The sequence below is a fragment of the Neltuma alba genome, unplaced genomic scaffold, assembly GCF_004799145.2.
Source record: "Neltuma alba isolate B1F8T4 unplaced genomic scaffold, ASM479914v2 tig00011510_pilon, whole genome shotgun sequence".
Taxonomy (NCBI): domain Eukaryota; kingdom Viridiplantae; phylum Streptophyta; class Magnoliopsida; order Fabales; family Fabaceae; genus Neltuma; species Neltuma alba.
Genome location: NW_021636178.1, coordinates 1,676 through 21,134, shown reverse-complemented (window position 1 = coordinate 21,134; position 19,459 = coordinate 1,676). Strand labels below are relative to the sequence as shown.

Genomic DNA, 19,459 nt, shown 5'->3' with positions numbered 1-19,459 from the left:
GAAAGAGCAATATATAATTTTAAATTATTTATAAGCTTTCACTGATCTTATTTATAAGTTTCAAATTTGAGGAGGAGCGTAATGTATTTTACATATTTCAACTTAGATTTGTATTAATGTTTCATGTGGATTTTTTTTTCAAATCTTGGGCATAATTATTTATTATCTTTGCTGTACTCTCTCTTATTATACTTTTCTATACATTTTTTAAATTTTTTCTTATTAATTACAAGGATATATTTGTAAATAAAAATATATTTCTAACTTCATTATTACTTTCAGCTAATTTTAAATAATTTTTGGTTATCATAAATTAGTTATTTGAGGCTGGTAAAAAAAAAGTTACTCATTTTATCTTATTTATAAGTCACTTTTAATATGTTTCACACAAACCAAGAAAAATCTTAAACTTCCTTAATTCTCATTTAAAATTCAACAACTTTCTAACTTTATCCCTATTTAATATACATTATACTTTATATAAACAAAATCAACACAATAATAAATGAAAGATAAAATTATACATCTATATAAAAAAATTTCTCTCAGTGCCCTATAAATAGGACAAGAGGAGTATTTAAGACTTATAATAAAAATAGGAAGAAGTAGTAAATTTCTTAAAAGTAGGATTTAGCTCCTTTTTTTTTTTTAACTTCTTTCTCCATGTTTCAAAAGCCAAAAGTCATAAGTCATAAACACTAAGGATATATTTGGATTAACGTTGGGTAAAATTGACTTCTAGTCTAATTGACTTTATAACTGAAGTTAGAGTGAAAATCAGTTAGTGTAATACGATTTATGTTTAGATAGGTGCTTATAAAAAGTCAGTTAAAAAAGTTACAAGTTGTTTGGATGATTAATAGAAAAGTTAGTTTAGTTATAAAATGACTGAAAAGGATATGGATTTTATTGAATAGTAGTATTTGAAATTTTATATTTTTAATGTGATAATAGTTTAAAAAAATACGTAAAATTATTATGATAAAATATAAATAGTTTATTTGTGAAATTATAAAATAAAAATATTTGTTACGGAGAAAAATTTGAAAACACATTGTAGATAATTAATTAAATATACATAATAGACAAATATGAATATAAATTAAAATTTATTTGGTCTCTAATTAAAGTAAATGAAATCACATAACTAATTAGATCATAAGTTTTGCACAATTTTTCCATAAGTTAGTTAGAAAAGTTGATCCAGATTGCGTTGGATAAATCAGTTAGAAAAGTTACTTTTTCCCATAAATCAGTTAGAAAAGAAGTCACATCCAAACAATCTTCTGAGCCACAATAAGTCACAAATCTCAGTTTTACGCTTCCTCATGTGCTTTTACCTTCTGCAATGGCAATCCAAACGAGGCCTAAATTTACGGAATGGCTTATAAGTAGCTTTTCAAACTTGATTTACAAAATACGAGATAAATATGTGAGAGGAGTTTTCTCTCGACTTGCGTGAAATTACTTTTACAATTTTGATCCAAACAAGTCTTAAATTTCTATTTATAGCTTATTGTAACTTTTTATATCAAATTCAAAATAACCCAAACACTACAATTTTATGGATAGCACATTTTCCCATCCAATGGCAAGTCTAGGATGCCTAAACTCCCTCACAAACAGACCAAAAAAGAAGTCAGCTTTATTAATCTCAAAAAACCATAATACAAACACCGGTATCCAAAACGAGGGGGCAAAAAAAAAAAAAAAGCCACCCAAAAAGCTTACACGCACAATCTAACGCGCAGCTAAACCAGAAAAACAAAACTATACCTATAGCAGTCGAGAAAAAAATAACCAACTATTTATCTGTTAAAAAAAAACTGAAACAAATTATACGGATTATAACTATAACTATATAAGCCGAACAAACTAAGCTATATTCATTGGTATTTCCTGGTTCCTATTAAGAGCTAGTTAAATATTAAATTTGATTTTAAATATAATATCTCAATCCACCTTATTTTTAATATTTATTCATTTTACCCTTCAAATTATGTTTGGATATGTTAAGGAGTTTTTATAATCACAGGATAACTCAAATGCATACGATTAACAAAAGTATTTTAAAAAATTTATTTATTACAAATAACTAATTTAATTAATTTTTTTAATATTATCAAATTAGTTATCTAAAGACTAGAGGTGGTACAATTTGAAATCAGCAACCAAACACCCTCAGCCAATTCCACTTCGAATTCGTCCTTCTTCCACATTTGAGCTTCTTCCCTTTTCAGCAAAATCAGAAGCAACTTCCTCAGGCTTCCAGTTCTTCATATCATTAGCTAGAATCTTAGCCAAAAAGGGTGTTGATGAAGTTACCCACCCAATAGGGCACGCACACTCCTTGCCTACACTTTACAACAACCTTGTTCTTTCTTCTTGTCAGATTAGCATCAAGCTCTTTACTCACAGCTAACAGATTGCAATTCCCATCTATACCTCTCCATTCAGCGTTTTCAGTGAAATTTTTTTTTTCCTGCAACACCAAAACGCCTCTACACAGTCTGTTTCAATAAGAGCTCTCACAAATCTTCAGTACCTAACCAGAATAATAGTTTTAATTAAAACACATTAACCCAAGAAAATCAAAGGGGTGTTGGATGAATCCATAATCTACAATGCAAAGATATTTACGACCTTAAAATAATTCCAAATTCTGTTCTAAAGCAAGTGTCACTTTGAAGTGTTTGGTTTTTAAAAAGAAAAAACAAAGAAAAAGGAAAACAAAGCAGTGTCATTTTTAAATTGTGATTGGATATTTACGACCTTATCCGCATAGATCGCTGTACTTGTATTTGTATTTTGGGGCTTCAAAATGAAATTGGACATAAAATAAGGGAAAATGGAACCTCTAGTCCTTATAGTTTTAGGTAGTTTTGGTTCTAGGATCTGATTTCTAATATTTTTGAAGCAACTCCCTAAAAGTTTTTCTGTCTGCACCGATACTCTCCCCGCTTTCAAATACTATCTCCGATTCTTAATATAAAAATTAATTTAATTTTTAATTTAGTCTTAAGTATAATATCTCAATCCATTTTATTTTTCATATTTATTCATATTTTTTAAAGTAGTTATTATAATAGTTGTACATGTTAAAAATTCAATCAAATGATAGTTGTAACTAATACACATGATAATAAGAATATTCCATGAAAGGCAACGTCTAATTATTACAAATAACTAATATAATAATCTTTTTTAATCTATTCAAATTAGTTAACTAGCTTTTATACTAAGTACAGGAGGTAGTATTGTTTTGAGGACTGACAGCTGGGCACTAACGCTGTTAAAACTGCTGACGTGTCTAACGGCACCTACATAACCAACATTTCGCAACTGACATGATGGAAGTCTTCAAGTTGTCAATATTTTTTAATTGAAACAAAGTTACAGAGAAGGAGTTTGCTGAAACCATAACACCATTTCTTTGAAGCATCGTGAAGGTGTTGGCTATGAGGGGTTTGGCTTGGTTTGGGTGTTTTCTTTTGATTAAGCTTGTCAATCCCTGTTGCTGCAACTCTCATAGAGCGAAGATGATTAAGAAGTGCTAGTATTATGTTCAAGACTCGACCAATTTATTTATTGAAAACATCATTACAGATTGCCACTGTCAATACTGCTGAGAAGAAATTTAAGGACATATTTGAAACAACTTATAAATAGTTTTTTTAATAGTGATTTACGGAAGAAACACATATAAAAAGAGTTTTGTCTTGATTCATGTGAAACGTGGTTATAAGGATTTTACGTTTCATTTCTTAAGCCTTGCAAATAGGCCCTAAACGTGTAAGCAGCATCATAGCTGATAGGAAGAAAGAAAAGTTATATCTAAAGACTTGAGTTCAACAACATAATTACTCTGTCTTGGTACCACGAAACAGAGGTCAGCGAAATTGAGTATCACTTTGTAATTGTTCCTGCTAGAATCAATCACGCTCTCAAATCTAAAGTCAGAAAAATATGGTTCCGTTTCAATCAGAATAATTCATCAATCAGGTGATCATTGCGAGAGGAGTGGTCACATTACAACATCAAGCCAACCACCTAATAGAATAAAAATATAGCAGGTCAGATTTCTCAACATTTTCTTAGATTTCTTGAAGGCTACCCAATTTGAATGAGAAGACGAGGAGTAGCAATGAATGTAGAAGATGATGACCAGAGGGAACAAAGAAAATGAGGTGTGTTTATTGAGGGATCGAAGAACATGGGAGAAGATAAAGACGAAAATGAGGGAGAGCCTGCAGTGTATGTCAAAACATTTAGAGGTCATTATTCAGTACAAGAAATTTTACAAACGAGAGGCAAGATTCCTAGCCCGCGACATAACCTTTGAGAACACGGCTGGCCATGCGAAGCACCAAGTCGTCGCCATCCAGGTAGGTGCCGACTTCACCGTCTTCTACCAGTGCGACTTCCTCCCCCGCCAGTTGTCCTCTAGGTCCACCGCAACCGTCAGTTCTTCATCAACCGCCTCCTTGCCGGCACCGTTGACTTCATCTTTGGCAACTCCGCTGCCCTATTCCAAGACTGCGACATCCACGCCAGCCTCGCCGGTTCCAGTGAGAAGAACATGGTCACCGCACAGGGACGGGTTGACCCAGAACCAGAAAACCGGCATCGTGATCCAGAAGTGCCGTATCGGAGCAATGAAGAACCTGGAGGCAAATAAGAAAGACTTCAAGATCTTTCTGTTAGTGGTTTTTTTTTTTTTTTAAATTTTGTCTCAACTCATATTTTCGTGTCAGTGTTACTGACTTACTGCCTAGCAGCCAAACATGAAAGCGGAGGGAATAACGGTGCAGACGGTCTTGAACCAAAACTCCTTTGGTTAAATATGTTGGGATATTAAATAATCCGGTTTAAATACAAATAAGTTATTATAAAATATATTTTTTTTGTTTGGATAATTTTTATAAAATCTTAATAAATCGTGATTTTATCCTTCTACCGTATTTTTAGGATAAATAATAAGGAGCAGCTTATACGTTAGAAAAAATTCCAATTAATCTTCAGTAATTAAATTTTTTCCAATCTACCTTCTCATACTCTTCTAAAAATCTCTCTTCAAATATTAACTTCATGCCTTTTTTAGCAATTATACATCTATAAGCTATTTTGATAAACGAAAACCAAATATAATCACAGTTCTTAAAATTACTTATAAAAAAATTATCCAAACAGAAATCACGATTAACCAATATCACTTGTAATTAGTATCACTTATAAAATTTACGATTATCTAACATTACAGTTATTTATTGCTATTCCAAGTGGATACTAGGGGGTGTTTGGGAAACCCAAAACTATGGTTTCAAAAGCACTTTTCCGCAAAACGAGATAATCTCCTCCACATATTTACTTCGTAATCTGTAAAAGCACTTCTGAAACCATGGTTCGGTTTCTATCCAAACACCCCCTAAAACTACAGCTACTGTAGGTTTCATTTTCCCAAAAAATAAAACGCATTATAGGGAGGCTTCAGATCTGACCGTGAAAACCGTCGTGTGAGGCAAAAGGTTATATTTACGATCTTAAATAATTACATGCTGCCTAAGTCAATTGATTAAGGGCCCACTAGAATCATTACGTTTCTTTCTTTTTCTGGTACGTGGCGTTTGTGTAGATCCGCAAGTGATTCACGTATTCTCACACAGTCATGCTAATCATTCTTGCCTGAACAAGATCACCATCCACTCATTATATCGGGTTTACTTGTCGCATTTCTTTCGCTTTCCTCCACATATTGCAGGTTCAGATCGATTTTCGAAAGGTGACTATGGCGTCTCTGAAGGTCCCTGCTCAAGTTCCTTCTCCGTCCGAGGATGCTGAGCAATTGCGGAAAGCTTTTGAGGGTACCGAATTCGTTTTAAGATCACCGGACTGAAACGAGTAACACTTTTTAGTTTTTGTTTTAGGGACTTGATTTATGTTATCAGATCATCGATCCGTTGAGTGGTCATATTTTTGTGACCGGTCTGGAATTTCTCGTTATTGTGATCTGATCAATTTACTTTACAATAATGTATAAGATGATTCTGGAGTTTTTCTTAAATCGTAATTTTTATTGTGCATCTGATCACTGTTACTGGTTATCACGTTTGATTATATGTGATCTTGCTGATTGCGCTCGTGATATGTCTGTTCCGTTTATGCATTACGCGGAATTTACCGATGTTTCTGAGGCTTTACTTAAATCGAAATTTTTATTGTGCATTTAATCACTGTTATTGATGTTTGAGTTTGATGATGCGTGATCTTGCTGCTCACGCTCGCGATAAGTTTATTCGGTTTATTCATTACGTGGAATTTGTTTTTGAAGCATTGAGTTGCGTATGCATTTCAGACAACGTATAGTTAACTAAATTCCTGCTCTTACTTTTTCCAAGCACAATATTCCCTTTTGGAGCCTTGCTTTTAAGCATGATTCTGGTCTTTCGAAGTTTTCTGCCCTTATTCCTAGTATTTTTGCAGTTTTGTTGAATCTGTTGGCGATCAGAGATGTGGTTTTAGCTTACTGCTTTATAGAAGTAGTAGTAGTAGTAGTAGTAATAATTCTCTGATTAGAGATTGTGTTTATAATATTAATTTTTCCCCTTTAATTTTGATTTCCATTTATTGCACCTTTCATGAGCGGTGTGGAATTTTCCTTCCGATGAACCAAAGAGAAGGCATATCTGTCCATCTCTTGCGTTACCAGGCTCCGTTGTTTGTGATAACTTGAATAATGTGTTTTCTTATTCTAGGAACTAATTAATCAGTCTCATTCATCTAATGTTACTTACCTGTCAACTATCGCTCGTTGTGAAATATATTTGCAGGGTGGGGAACAAATGAAGATTTGATAATATCTATCCTGGCCCACAGGAATGCATCTCAGCGTAAGTTGATTTCTGAAACGTATGCAGCTACTTATGGAGAAGAGCTTCTTAAATCCTTAGACAAGGAACTTTCAAATGACTTTGAGGTTAGTTTTGAACCTTTCAATGTATTCTATGTTCTATTCTCAATTTAATGGCTATTTTATTTGTCAGAAATTTCAAAGTTAGTGCTTAGGTTTTCCTTCGTCTCAAAGTGTGAAGTATCAGTCCTGCCTAAGAATGACCCTGAGTAAAGAGGAAGGCGCTGTTACGACTCTATTAATGTGTTATGCTGTCTAATGTGATTTGGATTTAACAGCGAATTGTGTTGCTGTGGGCCCTGGGTCCTGCTGAGCGTGATGCATTTTTAGCCAATGAAGCTACTAAGAGGATGACTTCCAACAATTGGGTTCTTATGGAAATTGCCAGCACTAGATCTTCACTTGATCTGTTTAAGGCAAAGCAAGCATATCAAGCCCGTTTTAAGAGATCCCTCGAAGAGGACGTTGCTTATCACACATCTGGGGACTTCCGCAAGGTGTGTTACTCATTGCTCAACTTTTGAAATGCACACTCACTCACGTTGTAATTTTAAGCGGCTATTCGTTTGATTGATGTGATTTATTCAATCAAAATCTTTCAAAATTTACACCCTTTTTGCTTTGAGGAGAACTTACATTACGGTCATTGGTGCCCAAAAAAAAGTGTTAAAGAAAATGGAGCATTCAAATTACAATGACCTTCAAGAGGGTTATTTAATATGGATCTTCTTCTGCACGCATGCCATTTTGTTAGAAAAAGAGGGTGATACGGAAAGAAAAACAAATGTATGTAGTTCACTCCCTTATTTCGTCCACTTTTTTATCTGGATTGTGAATTGTTAGGATCTGTATTGGGTGATGACTCTTTGAACATCCATGTGTTTTTGCATTATCATGCTTATCAAGTCGATCAAATTGGTCTTTTCTTTTACTTTCTTTTACTTAGGTCTCTTGCATTTTGATGACAAAACTAACCCGTGTCTCTCTTGTAACAGCTGTTGGTTCCTCTTGTGAGTACATTCCGTTATGACGGAGAAGAGGTGAACATGACATTGGCAAAATCAGAGGCAAAATTGCTTCATGAGAAGATTGCAGAGAAGGCTTACAATCATGAGGAATTGATCAGGATTATAACGACAAGAAGCAAAGCACAGATAAATGCAACACTCAACCAGTACAACAATGACTTCGGGAATACTATAAACAAGGTATAACTCGTGTGAATCTAACTTAACACTTGCTTGAAACACTCAATTTCGTAATTCTCTTATCCGTGCTTTCAACTTGCTGGCCATCAATTGAAGCAATTTGGCCTATGGACATCATCTTGTGGATTAATCTCTTACAATTTACTCAAAAGGACAAATACTTTGGTGTTAGAAATTGTCACTAAACAGTGGTAGGATGATTCAGTCACTTTGAAGTTGAACTGAAAACAAGTCTCCTGGCTACAGGATCTGAAATCCAGTCCGGAAGATGAATATCTGAAACTGTTGAGATCTACAATTAAGTGTTTAACCTTCCCTGAGAAGTATTTTGAGAAAGTTTTGAGGATGGCTATAAACAAGACCGGAACCGATGAATGGGCCCTTACAAGAGTGGTGGCTACTAGAGCTGAGGTTGACATGGAGCGAATCAAAGAGGAATACCAAAGAAGAAATAGCATTCCTCTGGACCAAGCAATATCCAAGGACACTTCTGGAGACTACGAGAAGATGCTTCTTGCATTGATTGGTCATGGTGATAATTGAAAATACTTGATCTGTTCAGTAGTCATAGGACTGCTGGTCAGGTTATAAGCCTTCATTCTCATCGTCTGTTAGTGAATTTTCCTGTGGGTGTCTGAACGTTGGTATGACCTGGTGGGTCCTCTCTCTGATGTGCGATGGTCCTACAAATGGTGTGCTGGACTCGTGTTTTAATTTTGCTCGTGATCAATCATGGTGGTTTAAGAGATGTTAACTTCGAATAAGCAGACGGCGAAGATACTTATCCCATATTTTAAATGTATGACTCTATATTATCCATCAATTAGTCCATGAATACCATCAGGCTAAGAATTAAAATTGAAAACTTAAGCTAATGAGGTTTTTTCTGCCACGGCAACTTAAAAAAAGTGTCGAAAATCCCTAGCCGATTTGTATTGTTTCATGTTTCCATTCACAAGCTAATCTGTGCAAGTATAATAATCCTCTGTTCATATCAGCAAAGGAAATTATTTTCCACAAATTGTTCATATCAGGGGAGGATAGGAAACGCTGAAACAGCATTAAAGAGCCACCAACCATATCATGCTTTATCTTCGAAGTCGTAAAAACAGAGTTCTCATAAGTGATGAACTGGTCATGGTCACACGTTGTCCGCTCAAGTCAATAACATGAAAGTCCTCATGAGTCTGTAAAAATGCCTACACGTCTAAATGTGACTACAACATTATTATCGTTATTTAACTTAAACCAAGGTGATGCTGCTTTCCCCGCCCGGGGGTCTGCGAGCGCCACGTAAGCAGTCTCTGGCTTCTGCCTGTCCATCAGCAAATATGTTGCTGCCAGTCATTTCTCTCAGTTTAGCCCTACTCAGAGGCTTTTCCGCTGATCCTGGCGAAGCTTCTACATTGAAAATGTTGTTGCCTGTTAACTCTGCGAACTTCTGGCCATGTATCTTCTTTGATGCCTTAGGTGGTTCCTCGCCAATTAAGATCTTGCTTTGTCCACCCGCAGGCTACACAAAAAGAAGAGGAAGGAAGGAAGGAAGGAAGAAAACACTCTGGTCAAGATACGGTTGTATGAAAGAAACAGAACTAAGCTGTCAAGCTCGATGCAGTCCAATTGCTTGAGACAGGAATATGGACAAAGCAAGTGAAGTAACAGCATAATTTGAAGCAAACCGATATGCCATAAAAAGACTAAGAAAAAACCTTTTTTTTTTTTTTAATTGTAGTACAGAAGATAAAGCAAAAGACTCGGGAGAAGGAAAGATTGTGATGAAAACCAGTAAACAACAACGAAACTTACGTTGGAAACTTTAACTGATGTGCGCACATTACGAGGAGCTGGTTCTCCCATATCTTTACTTTCCTTCGATTCCAGAGTGCGTGCAGCAGCCAATGAACGAGGCGTAGTTTCAGCAGGAGCGCCAAATATGTCATGTCCACTGAGTTCCTTGGACTTGGCATTGGATATTTTTTTAGACTTTGCGTCTGATTCGCTTTTCAATGTCCCACTCAGCTCGCGCTGCTTAGCTACCTCAGGTAGTGAGGTAGGCTTCTTTGGTGAAATACTTTCTTCAGTACTGAAAGATATCTGACTAATTCCAGTCATTGCTTGCTGAGATGCAAGGGGAAACATTAGAAAATACTCAACAATTGTATACACAGTTTGATGTTTGAGACATCCACATGGTTTTAATGATATGCTGCACCAAGGAAATCATCCAATATACCTGATACATTCGGATGCCAGTTTTGCTATTCGAAGCAGATTTGGCTTCTGATGTACTGTCTTCAGCACTAGCTGAAAATATGCCACTTCCAGTCATCTCTTTCATCTTATACCCGGAGCATGGTTTTCTGGGAAGAGTAGAAATTTAAAAGGTTAGCAGCAAGAATAGATTGAAATGATGTTTCTACGTTCACCACAGGCAATGTGTTCTAGTTTACATAATGATTTTCATCACCAAAAAAAAGTTCAGTATCTCAAATATGCACTCACACTGCACTGAGCATGCACAAGTAAAACATTTCATGGTTCAGGTGTAATGTTTAGCAATGCAATATGAAAGAAAATAACAGTAATCTCAAGGTAGAAATAATTTTTTTTTTTTTTTAAAAAAAAAAGGAATCCCCTACCATCTTGTGTAATCATATTGCTTTTTTAATTTTTATCATTTATTTTTGGGAGTTTTGGGAGTAGAGAGGTAGGTGGAAGGCATAATAGGAATCAAATCCTTGGACATCAGGATCTCTAGGCAAGAATAGTCGAGAGCAGAAATCTATGACCTAACGCTCTTGGGTGAATCAAACTGCTTGGACTCGTGAAGAGAAGTCCTGGACTCGTGAGTGTTAACGTGCATTGGGCGAATCATCAGCGAATCTTGTCTCGCACTTCGTTTGGTGGGATTTACGAACTTCTATTTGTCGCAGATTCCACCAGCCTATTTAGTATTCTACCCAACCATCTTCAAAACTTTAACTTTACAACTTGAACCCATAAAAGTAAAAGGCGTGAATTTTGAAGCTACAATGTCAACTTAAATATAAATTCTGCACATGATTTGAACCAAAAATGCCAGAATTCTCAGTACTTCACATCATACTTGGTAGTTGGGAACTTCAATTTGTGATCTTAACAGAAGACATTGATAAGCCGTTTATGACGATCGCAAAACAGATCGGCAAAGCTAATGAATTAGCATGCAGAGACCGTCAAACACTAAGCCCAAAAACAAGGAAAAACGGAAACAAAAATAAAATCAGATCAAGGAGCAAACAAACGAAAAAATGAGCTAAAAAAACAGCAGATCTAACCGTCCGTGCATTTCTAACAAGAACGCAGACCCAAATTCTAAGGAAAAAATCGGAAATGTTAAGCACGAGATAATTAGTAATGAATCTTACGTCTTCTCGAGACTCCGTGCTTCATCCTCGGTGACCTGGCCTCCGTGAAGCACCTTGCTGATTTTATCGGACGGCTGTGAATTCAATGATGGAAGATTAAACAACAAAGTCAATATCCGCGTGAGACTGAACCTAAGGCAAAGAATCATAAGTACGGAGTTAAGGGTAACCTGACGAGACCGGAGGCCGGTCACAGTGGCGGAGGAATCTGTCGGAGGAGCTTCCGACCATGTGAGAAGATCTGAAGTGGAAGTGTTTGGCTTCCTCACGGGCGTGCTTCTCTGCATTTTCTTCTCTGGGAGTGAATCTTGCGGCAGTCAGATATTCCTGGGGACTGTAACGACGGAGTGGGCTTCGGGTGGGAGAGATATTATATTGAGAAATGAGAAGATTTGAAAATGTTTGGACTTTTAAACGATAAAGATTTTTTTTTGGGGTCCCCGGGAGAGAGGGCGAACCGGCGAAAGAAGAAAACTAAAAGGCGATAAAGAGCTTTGAATTTCGTAGGGCAATGAAACAATGTCTGGAGAGAGGGGAGACACCTGGAAACTTAGTGCACATGGCGGACATGTGTCATCTTTTTGGCCGAACGGACACGTGTCATTCGACCATGCATGCTAAGGCTAACAACCACTTCTGGAAAAATACTCTCTCCGTTCCTATGTAAAAACTTTATTTTTAAAAAAATATTTAGTTCAAAATATAAAATTTATTTTTTAATTTATTTAAATATTTATTATTTTTTTACTTATTTCGTTTTTAGTTGACTGTATTTAGTGTTTACTTTCTCTTATTAATATTACCCCATTTATTTTTTTCATTATTTTTTTATTTATTACCTCTCTCATTTACCTTTTTAATAAATAAAAGAAAATTTGAAAAAAAAACATTTCTGACTTATTTATTATTTTTAACTAATTTTAACCGTTAATTCATTAAACGTGATTCTGTTACTAAAGCTTATATATAAAATCCGAGAGAGTATTGCCCGTTGCTTAATACTATCTCTCATCTATAATATTAGAATTAGTTAATACTAAAGTTAGTTAGCTAGTTTAAATAGATTAAAAAATTAATTAAGTTAATTATTTATAATAAATAAGTATTATATCTAAAACATCTTTGTTAATCACATTTATTAGTTAGAATTATCATTTGATGAAACTTTTAGCATATGAAATTTCAACAAGGACTATCTCAGAAAAAATATATAAATATGAGAAATAAAATATATTAAAGTCTTATATTTAAGATCAAATTAAATGTCAAGTTAGTTCTTATATTAAGGATCAAAGATAGTATAAGAGATAATTGATTGATTTAAAAAAATTTAAAAAATAATTAAGTTAGTTACTCATAATAAATAGGTGTTATCCTCTTGAAAATACCCTTACTACTAATATATGTTAGCTAGAACTACTATTATTAGATGAAACTCTTAACATGTGCAACTAATATAACAATTACATTGGGAAAAAATAGATAAATATGATAGACAAAGTAAATTACAGTCTTATATTTAAAGTCAAATAAAATGTCAAACTAGTTTTATATTAAGTAACAAAAGTAAAACTAGGCAAAAAGATGAAATTAGAAAAGGAAAAATAACTTAAAAGAATAACATTTAAATTTAAAAAATGAATCAATGACAGATCTTTTGGGGGGAAAAAGTAAGTTGGAAATGTATGAGAAAAATGAAAAATAATCGCTATACCAGTTCAGAGAGACCAATAGCTAAAAAAAAGACAGAAAGTTAACAAGACAACAATCCAGACCAACTAAACAGATTAAAATTTCAGTTGTAAACTAAAATTCACATTTAAAACTGAAATGCACCATTTACAATTAACTGTTTGTATCTGTAGTAGTCTTCATCAGTATTTATAACTAAATTAAAAGGTTAGCCATCATTATTTGGATTGAATCCTTCTATGGTTTTCTCAAATAACTATTGTTTCCTCTTCTCAACGAAGAAAGTTCAGCTCTTGAATAAATATCTCATTATCTTTTTTTTAATGAAAACCGAATAACATAACTCAAAACAAGGAATTACAAGAGTTCAAAAACACATCTTTCATCAACCTCCACCCGTTGACTAAGAAGGGAAAGGTGATCAAAAAGTCAGAAATTTCCTTCTAGACTACGAGAAAGTCCCGCTAACCTAACAGTAACAATCATATCTTCTCTAGGTGTATGTGAAAGTATGACCTACTAGTCCCTATTAATTAACAATCTAAGATCATCAATAACATCTTTAAAGGTTTGGTCGTTGTCACAATCTCTAAGGACAAAATTAACTACAGTTATACAATAATATCTCATTATCTAATCTCAAATAACAAGTAAAATTCAGCTAGGGCAGTCATAAAAAAAAATCAATTCTTTAATGACTTCTAATAAAATAATTATACAAGTTGAATAAAAAAATAAACCAAAAAAATTCAAGAAAGAAAATTGTTTAAGTTAATACTATTATGATAAATAATTGTATAACTAACAGTTGTGTGGCAAAATAAATAATTATTTTTACTCAATTAATAATTAATAACTAATATGATAAATAGGAAAGTGCACAATTTGTTTATTAATAACCATATCGATCCCAATAAAAACATTATATAATATATTTGAACTTATGACAATCTAATTATTATAAATTAGCTTATCAAAGATCAGAAATATTATTTTAAATATTGCATGCACCTTTTTGAATATTTTTCATACTACCTCTACTTCCGATCCTTAATATAAGAATTCATTTTACTTTTATTTTGATCATAAATATAAGACCCTAATCAACTTTATCTTTCACATTTATCTATTTTTTCTAAAATAGTTCTTATAATAATAGTAGTTCTGACCAACACACTTGATTAGTAAGTATATTTTAAGAAAGACAACATCTATTTATTACAGATAACTAACTTAATTAATTTCTTTAATCTTCTTAACTTAGTCAACTAGTTCTCATATTAAAAACTAAAGATAGTACTCCTTCGGTTCTTAATATAAAACCTAATTGTGGAGTTGATTTTGGTTCTAAATATAAGACTTATTTCTTATATCTATCAATTTTTTTTCTAAATAACCCCTATTAATACCCCTCAACCATGGTCAGGTATGAGAGGAAGAAAGGATATAATGAAGATGATTAAGATATTTTAAGAAAAATATATCATATTTATTATAGTTAACTAACTTACCTAACTTTTTTAATCTAATGAAATTAGTTAAATAGGTCTTATATTAAGGACTAGAGGAATATATTGGTTGGAGAATTCAGATTAAACTCTGAATCTGTGTTACGTGACCCAGCTCGATAAAAAAAAATTATATTAAAAAGGAGTTTGAATCTAAATTTTTGTAGTACGTGCTCAATCTATTCTAACAACTCACTCGTTCAGAACAAGATATCATAATAAAATCATTTCGGCTGGGACTTAATGAAGTTCACGTGTTAGGGTATCTCTTAAGGATGCACAACGTGTGTGTTCGTGGAAAACTTCATCACCCATGACTTTCATGAAGTTTTCTTAAGAAATTTGCCAAATAACTGTCTTGGTTAATAAAAAGAGTCAAGATGTAAATTCGTCTCAAAAGTCAAAATCGTAACAATATTACCTTATACTGTTGAAATATTAACGGTCAATATTATTATTTTAATAGTGGATATTAATTTTTTTTAACTGTAGGGGATAACATTTAGGAGTCTGACAAAAGAAAATTGAAATTACTAGATCTAAATAAAAAAATTCCTACAAAAATGTGTTATAATTTGTAAGTTGTTATGAATATTGTGTGGATATCCATTTACCCCTTCCTCTTCATCTTCTCCAAGTAACTTCCACTACCTCCACCATCCATTACTCCTCCACTACCCATTCACTCTTGTAACTCACCTCCATTCACATTCATGGGATTAATTATCCACTATTTGTCATTTGAGAACAATTGTAACCTATTTGTAAGACTATGCCTATAAATAGGGCATGTCATTTGTGTTGTAATGCAAGTGAAGAAATACAAAAGCAATCTCATTCTCTTGTCTTCATCTTTCTACTTTTGTGGTTTTATTTTGGTTTTATTTTATAAGACGTTATCAGCACGAAGCGCTCTTGTAATCGAAAGGTGTTGTAGTAAGGCTAATCAACTAGAAGGTAAATTTCTATATCATTTCTATAATGGTTTGTTTTATAATTATTCCATTTTCTTATTCATATTGATTTGTCTCATAACTATTCTATTCTCTTAATATTAATTTTCATTTAACTTTTATATGATAGTATCATCATGTCAAATCTCACGAAACTTGAGTTTGTGGCTCTTGACATTACTGGAAAGAATTATTTATCATGGATATTAGATGCGGAAATCCATCTAAATGCCAATGGTCTAGGAGACACAATCAAGAAGGCAACCAAGCATCCAACCAAGATAAAGCCAAAGCCATGATCTTTTTACGTCACCATTTGCATGAGGGGCTCAAGATTGAATATTTGACCGTAAAAGATCCACTTGTTCTTTGGAACAATTTAAAGGAAAGGTATGACCATCAGAAAACTGTAATCCTTCCTAAAGCTCGTTATGACTGGATGCATTTACGTTTACAAGACTTTAAATCTGTGATCGAATATAATTCTGCAATGTTTAGAATCAGTTCTCAACTGAAATTATGTGGAGAAAAGATCACTGATGAAGATATGTTAGAAAAAACATTTTCCACATTTCATGCATCCAATGTGCTCCTGCAGCAGCAATACCGTGAGAAAGGTTTCAAAAAATATTCTGAATTAATTTCTTGCTTGCTTGTGGCTGAGCAAAATAATGAGCTTTTAATGAGGAATCATGAATCCCGTCCTACTGGCTCCACTCCATTCCCAGAAGTGAATGTAGTGGCAACTGAATCAACCCGTGGCCATGGTCGTGGACGTGGACGGGGTCGTGGTCGTGGCCGTGGACGTGGCCGTGGTCGTGGAGGCGGTCGTTCCCACCAGAAGTGGGCAAATAATGATGAGCATCACCAAAAAGAATCTAGTGGAAATAATAATCATGTTGAAAATCTTTGTTATCGTTGTGGTGGCAAGGGTCATTGGTCTCGTACCTGTCGTACGCCAAAGCATTTGGTTGACCTCTACCAAGAATCGCTGAAAAATAAGAATAAGAATAAAAATAAAGGCAAAGAGCCAAAGGTGGAAACAAATTTTGTAGGAGAAGAAGGCGATTCTGATTATGGCAACATGGATGTTACTCACTTGGATGTTGCTGATTTCTTTGCCGATCCTGATGGAAGAATTGATCACTTAATTGGTGATGGAAGTGTTAAAAAATGAGTCATCTTGATGTAATTGAGTTTCTATAATTAAGCATATTTTCATGTTTTGCTTATAAGTGTGCTCTTTCACCTACCACAATAAATTCTGTACTTGTAAGGTTATTACCCCCAAAATAAATATAATTATGAGTTTTTATTCATGATAAAATTATATTTTCTTTTATTAATAATGTTTTCTTTTTAATCTTTTCCTATGTTTTTTTTCATGAAGAATGACCATTATTGACATCAATAATGAAGATTTGTGTCTCGTTGATAGTGCAACAACTCACACAATACTCAGAAATGAGAAATATTTCTCTTCTCTGGTAATGCGAGAAGCCAATGTTCAGACTATATCTGGAAGTATAAATCTGATTGAAGGCTCTGGAAGAGCTGATGTATTACTACCTGAAGGAACAAAATTACATATTGATAATGCATTTTACTCTACCAAGTCTAATAGAAATTTATTGAGCTTCAAGGATATCCGCAGAAATGGATATCATGTTGAAACAATAAATGAAGGAAATCAAGAATACTTGGTTATCACAAACTTAATTTCTGATAAGAAATGCATTCTAGAAAAATTACCTGCCTTTTCTTCAGGCTTATACTACACACGTATTAGCACAATTGAAACACATGCTATTGTAAACCAGAAGTTTACAAGTGAGAATAAATTTAACATTTGGCATGACCGGTTAGGCCATCCCGGGACTATTATGATGCGAAAAATAATTGAGAATTCATGTGGACATTCACTGAAAAGTCAACAGATTCCACAATCACATGTTTTCTCATGTGCTGCATGTTCTAAAGGAAAGTTAATCATTCGACCATCACCAGCAAAAATAGAAAGTGAGTCTCTCACATTTCTAGAACGTATACAAGGGGATATTTGTGGACCGATACACCCACCATGTGGACCATTTAGATATTTCATGGTTTTAATTGATGCATCAACAAGGTGGTCACATGTTTGCTTATTATCCTCTCGAAACCTAGCATTTGCAAGGTTGCTTGCTCAACTAATTAGATTAAGAGCACATTTTCCTGATTATCCAATCAAAAGAATACGTTTGGATAATGCTGGTGAATTTACTTCACAAGCTTTCAATGAGTATTGTATGTCTCTTGGAATTGATATTGAACATCCTGTAGCACATGTTCATACACAAAATGGACTTGCAGAATCATTAATTAAACGACTACAATTAATTGCAAGACCATTACTGATGAGATCAAATCTCCCAAATTATGCTTGGGGACATGCAATTTTGCATGCAGCAACACTAATTCGTATCAGGCCAACAAGTTATCTCAAGTCCTCCCCTTTACAATTGGTTTTTGGTCAGGAACCTAATATCTCCCATCTAAGAATTTTTGGGAGTACAGTATATGTTCCTATTGCTCCACCACAACGTACTAAGATGGGTCCCCAAAGAAGGATGGGAATATATGTTGGATATGAATCTCCTTCTATAATAAAATATCTAGAACCATCAACAGGAGATTTATTTACGGCTCGATTTGCCGATTGTCATTTTGATGAATCAAAATTTCCAACATTAGGGGGAGAAAAGAAGCAGTTGGAAAAAGAGATTAGTTGGAAGGAAGTTTCATTATCTCAACTTGATCCTCGTACAAAACAATGTGAACTAGAAGTTCAAAAGATAATTCATTTACAAAGGTTAGCTAATCAGTTGCCAGACGCATTTACTGACCCAAAGAAAGTGACCAAATCACATGTTCCAGCTGCTAATGCTCCTATCAAAATTGATGTCCCTGTTGGACAACCTGCTATTGTAAATGAATCTAAAGCACGCATGAAGCGTGGCAGGCCCATTGGTTCCAAAGATAAAAATCCTCGAAAGAGAAAAGGAGCTAAAAATGTAGATGGCCAAGTCGAGGATAATCAAGAAAGAATTGCAATTCAAGAGGAGTCATTAGATAATGCTAATGTCTCAATTCCAAAAGAAAATCAACTACCTGAAATGTGCGAAAATGATGAGATCTCAATAAATTATGTTATGAATGGAATACGATGGGATCGAAATGAAGTCAATGTTGATGATATTTTTGCATATAATATAGCGCTTGATGTGATGAATGATGATGAGGATCATGAACCAAAGTCTATTAGTGAATGTAAACAAAGAAAAGATTGGCCAAAATGGAAAGATGCAATTGAGGCTGAATTGAATTCACTGGAAAAGCGAAAAGTGTTTGGACCTGTAGTCCATACACCTGCAGATGTAAAACCAGTCGGATACAAATGGGTTTTTGTGAGAAAAAGAAATGAAAATGGTGAAATTGTAAGACATAAGGCACGCCTTGTTGCCCAAGGATTTACACAAAGACCTGGTATCGATTTTGAAGAAACATACTCACCAGTGGTGGATGCAACTACTTTCCGATATTTAATAAGTCTGGCAGTAAAAGAAGGACTCGATTTGCGTCTGATGGATGTTGTTACAGCCTATTTATACGGCTCACTTGACAATGATATTTATATGAAACTCCCTGAAGGATTCAAGTTGCCGGAAGCATACAATTCAAGTTCTCGAGAGCAATACTCAATTAAGTTAAATAAATCTTGTATGGATTGAAGCAATCAGGGCGT

At 34.1% G+C, this 19,459-nt stretch overlaps 3 protein-coding genes across 3 annotated transcripts; 2 read left to right on the top strand and 1 right to left on the bottom strand.

Moving 5' to 3' along the window:
* Positions 1-5,676: 5,676 nt before the first annotated feature.
* On the top strand, positions 5,677-8,938 carry LOC114714570 (annexin D2-like). Its single transcript, XM_028899316.1, has 5 exons — positions 5,677-5,861; positions 6,828-6,973; positions 7,186-7,404; positions 7,903-8,115; positions 8,362-8,938. Exons 1-5 carry the CDS (start codon positions 5,786-5,788, stop codon positions 8,656-8,658), a joined length of 951 nt encoding a protein of 316 aa, XP_028755149.1. The 5' UTR covers positions 5,677-5,785; the 3' UTR covers positions 8,659-8,938.
* Positions 8,939-9,161: 223 nt separating this feature from the next.
* Positions 9,162-11,905, bottom strand: LOC114714571 (uncharacterized). Its single transcript, XM_028899317.1, has 5 exons — positions 11,693-11,905; positions 11,523-11,596; positions 10,349-10,475; positions 9,922-10,233; positions 9,162-9,628 (listed from the first exon to the last, which is right to left on the bottom strand). Exons 1-5 carry the CDS (start codon positions 11,807-11,809, stop codon positions 9,359-9,361), a joined length of 900 nt encoding a protein of 299 aa, XP_028755150.1. The 5' UTR covers positions 11,810-11,905; the 3' UTR covers positions 9,162-9,358.
* Positions 11,906-15,874: 3,969 nt separating this feature from the next.
* On the top strand, positions 15,875-16,852 carry LOC114714569 (uncharacterized). The gene has a single exon (XM_028899315.1). The coding sequence runs from the start codon at positions 15,875-15,877 to the stop codon at positions 16,850-16,852; it is 978 nt and encodes a 325-aa protein (XP_028755148.1).
* Positions 16,853-19,459: the final 2,607 nt, after the last annotated feature.